General features: G+C 33.0%; 1 protein-coding gene across 2 annotated transcripts in view; it reads right to left on the bottom strand.

Moving 5' to 3' along the window:
* LOC110105903 (structural maintenance of chromosomes protein 3) overlaps positions 1 to 12,803 on the bottom strand; it is a 92,628-nt gene that overhangs the window by 50,252 nt on the left and 29,573 nt on the right. For both annotated transcript variants that reach the window (XM_020835587.2, XM_028697070.1), the window contains exons 18-19: positions 2,618 to 2,705; positions 2,380 to 2,529 (exon numbers count right to left, since the gene is read on the bottom strand). In XM_020835587.2, the coding sequence (XP_020691246.1) occupies positions 2,380 to 2,529; positions 2,618 to 2,705 (238 nt within the window). The remainder of the gene's footprint in view (positions 1 to 2,379; positions 2,530 to 2,617; positions 2,706 to 12,803) is intronic.

Below are 12,803 nucleotides of genomic sequence, written 5' to 3'. Positions count from 1 at the left end.
TTATCGACAAGAAGAATATTACCAGCAAAAAGCATACACAAGGGTACATCCTCTTGCAAATGTCTAGTAAAAACATTCATGATAAAGAAAATAGATAAGAGCTTAAGGTTGATCCTTGATGTAATCCAACTGAAATAGGAAAATACTTGGTCAAACCTCCTTGTGTTTGAACACAAGAAATAGCTCCTGCATACATATTCCTAATGACTTGAATATAAGCATTATTAACCCTTTTCTTTTCTAGAACTCTCCATAGCACTTATCTTGAAATTTTATCATATGATTTCTCTAAATCAATAAATATCATACGTAGATCCTCGTTATTCTCTCTAAGCTTCTCCATCAACACTCTCAATAAATGAATAGTTTCCATAATAGACCTACCCGGCATGAATCCAAATTGATTTTGAAAAACATTAGCATCCCATCATAACCTATGCTCCATAACTCTCTCCCAAAGTTTTATGTTATGACACATCAATATAAGTCCTCTATAATTCGCACAATATTATGCATCACCTTTACTCTTAAAAATAGGAATCAACACACTCTTTCTCCACTCATCTAGCATCTTTAGTTTTCAAAATAATATTAAAAAATTTAATAAGCCAAGAAATTCCTCTCATCTCCTAAGCATTTCAACACCTCTATTGGAATATCATCAGGTCCAATAGTTTTTACACACTTCATTTTCTTTAAAGCCTCTTTAACTTAAGTTTTACTAATACGCCGATAAAAATAAAAATATATATTTTCATTTAGGGTGCTAAGGTCACTAAAGTCAATCGCATTCTCACAATCTTCAATGAAAAGTTTAGCAAAGTATCTCATCCACCTTTGTTGAATATCCTCTTCTAAAAAATTTACTTTTTGATATTTATCCTTAATGCACTTCACTTGAACTAAATCCTTACTACTCCTATCTATTTGTTTGACTAGCGTATACATATATCTTATGCTTCTCTTTTAATGGCCAATATTATGTACCACAAAGTATTGTAGGTCTCACCACCAGCTTATAGAAATTTCCCTTAAGTTTGAGTAATACTTTTCTATCACACAGCAAACCCGAAGCATTCCTTCACTTCAACCATCCAATTTGAATTCTACTAATAATATCCTCATCTATTTCAACGTCAATTTGAACAATAGACCTGAGATATCTAAAACATGTACTCTTATCAATGACTTGATCACCCAAAGTCACAATCAATCCACTAAATCTATTACTACTAAAATTACACTATAAATATTCGATTTTAGATCTACTCAAATGAAAACTTTTAGACTCTAAGGTTGACCTCCATAGTAAAGTTTACCTTTAACTCACTCTCTAGTCTTATCAACAAGAAAAATATCATTAGCAAAAAGTATACATCAGGGTACATCCTCTTGTAAATGCCTAGTAAGAACATCTATAACTAAAAGAAAAAGATATGGGCTTAAAGCTAATCTTTGATATAATCCAACTAAAATAGGAAAATACTTGGTCAAACCACCTTGAGTTTGAACACAAGTAATAACTTTTACATATATATCCTTAATGACTTAAATATAAATATTATTAATTCATTTCTTTTCTAGAACTCACCAGAGCACTTCTATTGGAATCTTATCATATGCTTTCTTTAAATCAATAAACATCACATTTGAATCCTTTGTATTCTCTCTATACTTATCCATCAAACCTCTTAATAAATGTATAGCTTCCATAATAGACCAATTCGGCATGAATCCAAAGAGTTTGAGCAACATTAGTATCACACCGTAATCTATGTTCAATAACTTTCTCTCATAGTTTTGAAGTATGACATATTAACTTAATTTCTCTATAATTTATACTCTTGTGCATCACATTTATTCTTAAAAATATGAATTAACACACTCCTCCACTCATCTAGCATCTTTTTAGTCTTTAAAATAATAATGAAAATTTTTGTAAGCCAAGAAATTTCTTCATGTCCTAAGCATTTTCACACTTCTATTGGAATATAATCAGATCCAATAGCATTTAAACACTTTATTTTCATTAAAGCTTCTCTAACTTTTAATAATACATTGATAAAAATAAAAATCACTATTTTTATTTAGGATGATAAGGTCACTAAAATCAATCGTATTCTCACAATCTTCATTGAAAAGCTTATCAAAATATCTCATCCACCTTTGTTGAATATCCTCTTCGAATAAAAGTGTTTTTTTATTTTCATCCTTAATGCAATTCATTTTGTCAATGTAAATAAACCAAAATAGCATGAATATGGAGCACATAGAAGATGTTGTCTAAACAAAGCCTAAATGAATCTGCAAATTGATGAATAAAAACGTATTTATGTAAAATTTTAAAAAAAATGTAGAAAAAAAACCCTCTTAGGATATCCTGAAGCTGCCTGGAAATCTTATCTTGCTCATCAGTTTTCTTGAGAATGGAGCTTTTGCTTTGCTTTATAATATTCATGAACTTCAGCTTTGACCGTCTAGAATCATAAAATCCTCCTGTCATACCACCTTTCTTGCTAACTTGGTCTCCTATCATATGTTTAGAAGTCAAGTATTCAACAAGAAGAAAGAAAGCTTTATTCCATTCTGTAGCATTACAAGTTTTTTGGCTATGCACCTTCCAATGTAATACAGTCAAGTCCATTAGCTCGAGCGACATTTGTGGCAACATCCAAATCCCGACAGATTACTGTTCTGGAGAATACCTGATAATAAACGGTATAAATAGTTTTAGTCAATGTCATCATCAAAAACATTAAAGCCTTTATCAAAAAATCAAGGCTGGATTAAAAATTTTTGAATTAACATTCAGCTAAGATGAACTAAAAATTTTAAGTTAAACTATCAACAATTAACCGAGAAAACAGCTTGGCCAATTACCATACATAGTAACTATTTAAACTCCATCAAACCTTGGTTAGAAAATCCTCTAACACCCAAACTGATAGGCCTTGTGATTGAGTTAGGTTTGATCATGCTAATTATATATATATATATATATATATATATAGGGTTAGGTATGATCGCTCCAATTTATTGTTTAAGACAATAGTCAGAAGCATTGCCCACACTTGCAATTTGCTTGAACGTTTTTCATTACGCTCACACGAGGCCCTTGTATATCTTTCGGTGCAATTGCAAAGCATACGTGCATGCTTTTAAATATAATTAAAATTTCTTATTTAAATAGTATGTTTTTAGTGCAATTGTGTGGTTTTCGAGGTTGTGGAGCGCTCCTAGAGGCGATAGTATGCACTTGAGGCAATAATATGCTTAGCGAGCCTGTTACACATTACTTGAGGATATAGCTGTGCTACAAGGTTGTTACACGCTTCTCAATGTTGTTGCATGCTTCTCGAAACTATTGTGTGCTTTCGTGGGATGACGCATTTGAATTTTAAATTTATACTTGTATGCATACGAGATTTTAAAATGCTCAAATTTGATTATTTGCATGTGTTTGTCATTGCAGTATTTCATTTTAAAGTTAAAAGTACATTTTTTGTTTGCTTATGTATGTGTTGTGCATTTAGTGGTGTTGAAGGCGAGTTAGATTTTGTTTGCTTATGTATGTGTTGTGCATTTAGTGGTGTTGAAGGCGAGTTAGATTTTGTTTTTATATTCATTCAGCTTTAACATAAAATAGAATTGTATACATGAGTTAATTTTAAGACAGGCGGGACCCACACAACATCTTTTCATTTCTATAAATTGATAGGGTATTCAGTTCATTTTCAATTCATTGCAATGCAGAGCGAGTCCTTGAGGGTCTTAGGGTTGTAGGGAGATAATGTGCTTGCAAGCGGACATTTGAGAGTTTGTTCCAAGATCCCAATAAGTTCATTTTCAGTCAATGCTTTTGTTTTCATTTTTTGCAAATTTTTCTTAATAGTTTTTTTTTATTTTAATCCGTTATTTTAAGTATGATTCTCCGAGCATCCGTACAGTCTGAATTTTTGCAGCCTCCCAACATCTCCCCCGCGTAGTAGAGCATCATCGAGGAATGCTAGAACTATCCATCATGGTAAGAAAAATATGTATGGTTGGTCAAAATCTTCTATCCCAACGAGCCAATTAATGAATGTAAGGGTCTTCGGGTACCTATTTAAAGACTTGCAATTTTTCATCACTGTGTTAACAAAGACACATACAGGTACTTAAAATTTATCCACGCATTAAGAAAAATGCATACAAGAAAGGTTGCAAAAACCGAATCGGACACCAAACCAAAAGAAAAAAGAGGTTCACGGTTCAATGGTTCAACCGAGCTTGAACCGGATAATTTAAAAAATACTAAAATTATTCAAATATAATATTAAAAATGTAATAATTAAAATTTTAACCAAAAATACACAACTACTTTGATTAAAGCTCATGAGCAAGCTCAATTAAGGTTTAAAATAAAGCTTATTAAAAGCTCGGTTGATCATTAATGTGAATATGTATATTACAAATATAATTATATGCATGATAAATAGATCTTAAAATTAAAAAAAGTTCAATAATATAAATATAATTTTTTATAAGAATAATAATATAATATTTATTATAATATAAAAAACTTATGTTCCTAACTTTAATAAATTATACGTATTCTCAACCCAAATTTACATTCCAAGGAATTAGATAGTTTAACTCCTGCAGAATTCTCACAGGTTTTTAGTCTCACATCACATGAGAATTACTAGTAGTTCTCTTTATATAGAGTATATAGCATAAACCATAAACAATAAATAAAGTTGCATGATGTGGCAAGCTAGCAGCTTTATATTTTCGTTAAATTTATTTGCATAAGTATATGCCTTTAAATATATATTTAAATTTTAAAAATTTTATTTAAATAAAAAAAATATTTATTAAACTAACCAGATCAACCAAACCTGAACCAGTTTGACAATTTACCAATTGAAACCGACAATTCAAACAGGTTTGCACCGGTTCTATGCAAATCTGATTTACCAACTTGACCAAACTAACAACTGAACCGGACGAATCGGCCAGTCTGGTCCAATTTAAAAAACACTACATACAAGGCTTATCCTTAGCATCACAAACATCGCGTACGAGTTTTCCCTTCCGCGCTATAAAAAGTATATTGGGTTCTCTTGTCATGTTGAGCATGTCGCCAACAGGATTTTCGAGTTTATACTAGTTTAAAAGTTTATACCTTAGCATGTTAAGTGACAGACATGATGAAGAGTCAATGAGGGTGAGAACGCCTCTTTTTTATATTTTTCTTTTTTAATTATTTTTCATTTTTTTTTCTTTTTCGTTATATATATATATATATATATATATACACACACATATAGAGAGAGAGAGAGAGGCAGACAGACTAAAGAGAGGACTTTCTCCCTCCATTTTGATACAGTGAGACAATTAGAGAGATGGATTGAAGAGAGAAAATCTCTCAATGTTTAGAGAGAAAATAACGAGAGGGTGAGAGTGAGTGAATGTGACATGGGGAATGCTGGTGTAGGTCGGTTGGGTCAGTGTGTGATGAGAGGTGGGAAACAAGTGGCTATGTATGGAGAGAGATTAGGAGTTGCAAGAGGGTTGGTGGCTAGCAGCAAGTGAAGAAAAAGTAAGCTGCTAGGGTTAGGTGGCTTGGAGAAGGTAAAGGATAGATAGGGTAGGTGGGTTAGACAACGGTAGCTGGAAGCAGAATAACGATTGGATAGGGTGTGATGTATGGGTTTGAAAGGTTGGCTGGCAAGTGCCAGTCTGAGAGATCGAGTGGTCACTATTGAAATTTGAATAGGGAGCTACAAGAGATAGGGTGGCTGACAGCGGCTTGTTATTTTGTAGATGGATATTGAGAAGAGGGTGGTTTGCAGGCTAATGCTAGGTGAGGCTAAGTGGAGATGAGTTTCTTGTATACCAGAGGCCGAACGACGAGCTGTGTGTGAGAGAGAGGAAGAGGGGTTGCGAGTTGTGTGTGGTTGCATCAAGTAGTTGGTGGTTGGTTCGTCAACAAACAGGCGATAGAAGGTCATTTGAGTGATCTTACATGTAGGGATGAGTGAAGAGGAGTTGGAGAAGGGCTGAGCAGGTGGTTTGATGAGGAATGCGAACAAGGGGTATGTGTGTGACAGTCGCGTGAGGGGAAAGCAACATTTTAGACTGGGGTACGTGAGATAGAGAAGGGGGTTTAGTTTAGGCTTTAAATTTTAGTTAAACTTTATTATTTTAAGACACATGGAACGAGATGAGGCGTGGAGCAGCATTTGAGCATAAGGGAATGGGATAAGGTATATACATATTTTTATTTTTTAAAAATTATATATTTATATATTTTTATTTTTTATTATAAATTAATTAAAATTGTATAAAATGTTTAAGGAAATGTGAACAGATTCCTAGTACAATTTCTCGTTAGTTGTGCATCTCAATTTGTGTGTTTAGACGCCTCTTAAACGCAAACAGATTTTGCCCGTGCGACAACTCATACAATATGGATGTCCTTTCTAGGTAATATGAATGTTTTGGACACAGGAACAGTCCGTTTCACAACGGACAACATTCAAGCAATTTCGCACAAGGTTGTGTTCATAGATTATCGTTTTTACTCTCTTCATTCGATTTGATTGCAAGAGGTTTTCCTTTAGCAATTTTGATGTTTCAAACACGACGACCCAGTTCATTAAATGAGCCACCCCAAATAGCCAATAGGAGTCAACACAAAACTTGGAAACAGCACAAAGGAAGGGGAATGAGCGGTTGCAGGAATTCCAAAATAGCAAAAGTAAAACACCAGCTGCATGGGAAATAACATGACACAAGCAAAAGACAAACCGTAATAAGCATGGAACACCAAGCAACCAAAAGGAAGGGAATGAAATGGGCCAAGCCCATTAGGAAATTTCAGCCCAAAATAAATTTCCACTAAGCCAATAAAGAAAAAAAAGAACAAGATCAAGAATGGAAAACAAATGAGAAAAATTACCAAAGAGCATCAAAACCAAGCATGATCACGAGTTGTTTTCCATCACAGGGCACATAAAAAACATAGACAAAATATTACATAAAAAATTACATGAAATCTAAAACATATATATAATACAAAATATAAAATGATAATCTTCGACTGCATCAATAACATTATACTTGCATAAAGTAAACAAAAAATGGGCTTATACAATCAAATGCTATCTACCAAAATGTTTTCTAATCCAAGATGTTGATTCCCCTCAATATTTTTAAAGAATAGCATTTGCCTATAGCAAAGGAGCTTCCTTGTTTCAGAACAAAAATGCCATGAACCTTTTTGATAAAAAATGATCTTTTAGGTAACAAAACTTACTAATACTCCCATAAACACTCAATGTAATATTTCGTACTCGGGGTTTCATCTTGAAGAATTCAAAGAAGGCGAGGAAGACTAGTAAGTCAAAGGAGGCGGAAGAGACCATTATGTTGCTTAAAGCCGCAGGAATACGAAGAATGTGAAGGATTTAAAGGAATCATCCGTGTGTGACTTCGCGTCACCTAGAAGCCGATGGAGTTCAAGAAATTGAGGAAAATGAAGAAGATGTTCAGGGTCGCGGAAGTTGAATGATCCAAATTGCATAAAGACAAAAAGCTCATTCTCGTCTTTTGGTGTAGTGGAAGTCGAAGGGTTAGGGTCATACCATTATTGGCTTCGCCTCAATAAATAAGACAAGAGAGGTGGTGAGATCGAGAGAGCTTGAGCGGCAAACGGGCAAACGATTGAGAGAGAAGTTGGGGAGGTCGAGCGAGCAAGGCAAGCAGAAGAGATCAAGCAAGAGAAAAGATTTATTTTTAATATTATTAAGAAAATTAATATTTTAAATAGAAATTATATATATATATATTATATATATATATATAATTATATATATATATATATAATATATATATATATATTAATTAGAATTTTATAAAAATATTATAAGAAAATTTTAAGAAATATTAAAGTAAACTTTTATATTAAAATATTTATTATTTATTTTAGAAATTTTAAATATCAGTTAGATAATGGTAATAATTAGATTATAATTTTTCATTAAAATGATCAATGATAAAATTATATATACATATATATATTAAAGAAAGAGTAAATTATATAAATTCATACAAGATTTTATAAATTAAAATAGAAATAAATGAGAATATTAAGTTAAGAGATATATGATAAAATAAAACTAATATAGAAATTTAATTTAGAAAATAGTAATAATTAAATAATAATTTTTATCTAGAAAGAGGAGAGTAAATTTTATCAGTAATTTAAAATTTAATGATAAAATAAGCACTTTTAGAAATTGATCAACTAGATGCTTTAAATAACTAATTGGAGAGTAAGAGAGAGAGCACAACACGTATTTTTAATTTTAATAATAAACAAAAATTTTATAAGTGAAATACTCTATACTTATTTTAAGAATTAAAGAACATTTAAAAAGAGAAGAAATTTAAAATAAAATTTTAAAATATAAGTTAGATTTTTAATAAAAAAAATATTTTTATATATTTGATAATTATTGACCTCGAAGCAAAGAGTAAGAGTGAAGAAACAAGATACCTAAGGTGAGTATTCATGTTCTAATTTACAATAATTATATTTACTTCTCCTACACATGTTTCATCAAATATTGTTATTATTTAATTTTTTTAATGTTAATGTTTTTTTTTTTGTTAAAGACAATTGATTATGTTAAACTAAAAGCCTTGAATTTTTATATTATGAAGAGGTCACTCATCCAATATCATGATGCTTTATATATGTTAATATGAAATTATATGAAATGTAGATGATATGATCTATGCTTGCATGTGCATGAGCACACCCCCTTATGGTACTGACTGGAGATGCAATGTACCCATGCACCTATGATGCATCGACACGGACAATGCGACACAGACACGACACGACACGGACACGGGACACGGCAAATTTTAAAAATATTTAGGACACGGGTACGGCATGGACACGACATAATATATTTTTTTAATATAATATATAATAATTTTTAAAAATAGTGACACGACACGCGTGGACAGATTCTCTTTTGAACCTTCACCTAATCCACCCCCCGCAGTAGCATAGCTCATTTGTTAACAAATCAATCATACAATGAGTAACACCAAATTAAATTGATATGAAGTGAAATCAAAATATCCCAATAATAAGACAACATGAATACAACAATATACCAGTCTGCCGGGGGTCCAAGGGGGTGCTGCCCCCTGGCAGGGTTCGACCTGCGGGGTTTCCAGGGCAGCGCCCCCGGAACAAATTTTATTGTAAGAGTAATTTTTGAAGTTCTGCTTGTTTTTAAGTTCGTAAGTTGTTTGTATGGGAAGATACGAGTGGTACGAGCATGTATCTAGTAGTACCGAACATATACGTAGCAATACCGAGCATGTACCTAGCGGTACCGAGCATGTATTGAGCGGTACCGAGCATGTACTGAGCAATACCGAGTATGTACTGAGCAATACCGAGCAAGTACTGAGCGGTACCGAGCATGTACTGAGCAATACCGAGCATGTACTGAGCAATACCGAGCATGTACCTAGAGATACCTCATTTAATAACCGGACACGCGTGTCCGATTTTAATTTTAATTTTTTTTAATTGCGACACTCTAATGCCGTGTCGGACACGTGTCCATGAGGTGTCCGACACGTGTCCGACACTGCATACCCTCTCTAAGTGCCGTGTCGGTGCATCATAGCCATGCACATAAATGAAAAATATTATGGAAAAGAAAAATGAATATCTTCATTGATAATATTTTAGACAGTGGCTCCTATGACAATTGTATTATTACGAAAAAGAATAAATATATAGATAAATATGTAACATGTATAACATTGATGGTCATGTTCGAAACGAATTTAAATGAAATTATTTTATGTTTTAAATTAATCATGCATATTATTCCTAATACATTGGGTTACTATAATTTAGAAGTATGAATTACTCGCTAAGTTATGTTATGACTCACTCTTCTTATTGAAAAATATTTTCAGATATAATTCAATTTGCTAAAATGAGCATAAGAGAAGAAAATAAGTATCATAGGCGCTACACTTTAAAAGAAAGGTATTTATATATTTTTTAAGGTTTTAGTGACTCTTTTTGCTTTGTAAGTGTTAATTAGTAATTGAAAATTTTAATCAATTGTCCGACCGTCTGTTCACGCCTCGTTAATTCGAGTCTCTGAGTCGGGTCGTAACAAAAAATATAGACAGTAAAAAAAATTGTCAAAACACATCTCAATATTAAGGGTTCACACCATATATCTCCCTTGTTGTAGGGGTTATGAGTCAACATATACAAACTCCCAAATAAATATATTGTGAATTTGCTCATCCTCATATATATTAAGAAGTCGCCATGTAAACGAAAATTATATGCTAAACAAGGACATCTTAACGTAGAAGTTTTTTTCTTATATTGGCCATATTAGATCATTTGATAATAGAAAATCCACATCTAAGTACTACATATTGAATGAAAGTAACCTAGTCATAGGGAAAGTAAAAAACAACCAATGGTAGTCATATCAAGCACTAAGATAAAATACAAAGTCATGGCACACACTAAGGGGCTGTTTGGTTGCCTGAATTAGGAGGGTAAAGTAAAATAATTACATGTATTTATTAAATTTGGTTGTTTGGTTAATTTTGAGTGGAGCAAAAGAAAATCCTTTGAAGTATTAGGCGTGTATTACGGAGCATGTTTCTTGCAAAATAGAAACCCGCTGATATTGAGCGGGTTATAAAATCGCTGGATGAAATCCTTCGCATCATCTTGCTGTTCGGCTTCATTGCTTCGCAGGAGGTGTAAGATTTCACGAGTGGCTTCTTCGGCTCCTTCGTTCTTGTTCGACTTCGCTCCTTCGGCTTATTCGACGCGTTCCCTTTTCCTGTAGGATCGGAAGTTGCGACATTTTGATCGGAAGTAAGGACAGGAGCTCGCTAGCTGTGAAGGTAACTTTCTACCTTTCACGCGTTCTTCAAGCAGATCCCGTCAATCCCCCGAACTACTAGATTTGGTAAAAAGCTCCATAAATGGCGAAGGAAGCATAAGCCGAACAAAAGCGCCGCCGGCGAAAATGGCATAAGCGAGCCCTCGATTTTACAAACGGAGGGCTAGAAAATTCGCATATCTTCCTGCCGGTTCAGAGACACCCAGTCGGAGATCGCCGTCGATGCTTTTGGTCGCCGCTCTTGCGATATCGCTCCAGGTTCCCTCTTGACGCTGGTCGCATCTCCATCGACGACTAGAGATGCTCGGTGGACAGACCCAAGTCTTGGGATGGTTGTCACGTTAACAATGATCAATCCTTGCCTTCTAGGCTTCCAGCGAAGCTCTCCGTGGTTGAAGACTCCGTCTAGCGTACCGACGGCCTCATCCCTATGGAAGAAGATATAAAGACGCCTGGCTGCTCAGCGCAGACACGGGACTACTATTCCGACTCCTCTAGTTTACAGGTCCATTTTCTGTAAATACTAGATCGTCAATCTTAACATTGGGGTTAAAGGTAGCAATCAACTATTCATATACCTTTCTTTGGAAAGGGCTTCTAGCTTTTGTGTTTTCAAGGAGCTTGCTCTTGAAAAAAGTGTAATATCTTTCCTTTTATGATTCATTTTTATTTTAATTATTCATTTGGGTTTTATTTTCAGTATTGAAACTTTTGTTTAAAAATTGCTTGGACACAATGGAAAATATAATTTTTTTAATGATTCTTCCCTTTATTTTACCTGGAATAATTTTATCCCAAAAAATGATCTCTTTTTAGATTTGATGACCTCAAACTTTTGTTTTGTCGGTAAATTTCTTATAAGTTTGAGATGTACAACACTTTTAGTTTTAGATGTTCTGTTGCTTTTTACAATCTTTGTTATGGGTACATCAACATAAAGTTGAAGTTCTATGGATAGAATTGCTGCATATTTTCCGTTGATTTCCCCATTCTATTTAACATTTACATAAACTTGATGTCTTTTGGAGATAATTAGAGAAAAAGAACTGATGTCCCATGCTTGGCACCCATTATGGTATTTTGGAGCCTTATCAATAGTATACATAGCCAAGGGATACATAACTTGGTGCAATACATTTATACATTTGTTTAATCTTCTATGAAATCTTGTCCAATTTTTTATATCTTATACTAATAAAAAAAATTTATAATAAGATCGTGCAATAAATTAATACATTGATTTTTTTTATAACACCAATAATACTAATTATTATAAATATACTGTTTTTATAAATGCACTAGTTTTAATATCAAAATAAATTATTTAAAAAAATTGTTTTTACTTTACTCTGGATCTACCTAACCAAACAGGGAAACAATTCTCCTGCGTTTATTTGTAGACAACCAAACAGACTCAAAGCATTCAGAATGCACTACATTTATTTTACATTGCATTTACTTTACACTGCATTTTCTTTACAGGCAACCAAACAGCCCCTAAATGTGAATGATGTGTGTTAAGACTCATTAAAGAATTTAACTTTTCTATTACACAACTTAAAATATAACAATCACATTATCACATTATCATCCATATTGCTAGGAATCCCGTGTTCTATGAAAGGACAAAATATATTGGGATTAACTATCATTTTATTCAGAATGTGGTGCTATCAAAGAAGATCATTACCCAAGTTTTGAACAGAGCATATAGTAGCTATATTTACCTAGGCTTTGGGTCCACTTCAGTTTTTTTTTCAATTATTTAACAAGCTAAGAGAATTAATATGCATGCTATAGATTAAGGGGGTTATTCGTATAATAAATATTATTATTAGAAAA

The sequence above is a fragment of the Dendrobium catenatum genome, unplaced genomic scaffold (genome assembly GCF_001605985.2).
Source record: "Dendrobium catenatum unplaced genomic scaffold, ASM160598v2 fragScaff_scaffold_862, whole genome shotgun sequence".
Lineage (NCBI taxonomy): Eukaryota > Viridiplantae > Streptophyta > Magnoliopsida > Asparagales > Orchidaceae > Dendrobium > Dendrobium catenatum.
Note: the sequence above shows the minus strand (reverse complement) of the source record. Positions and strands in the feature narration are given on the sequence as shown.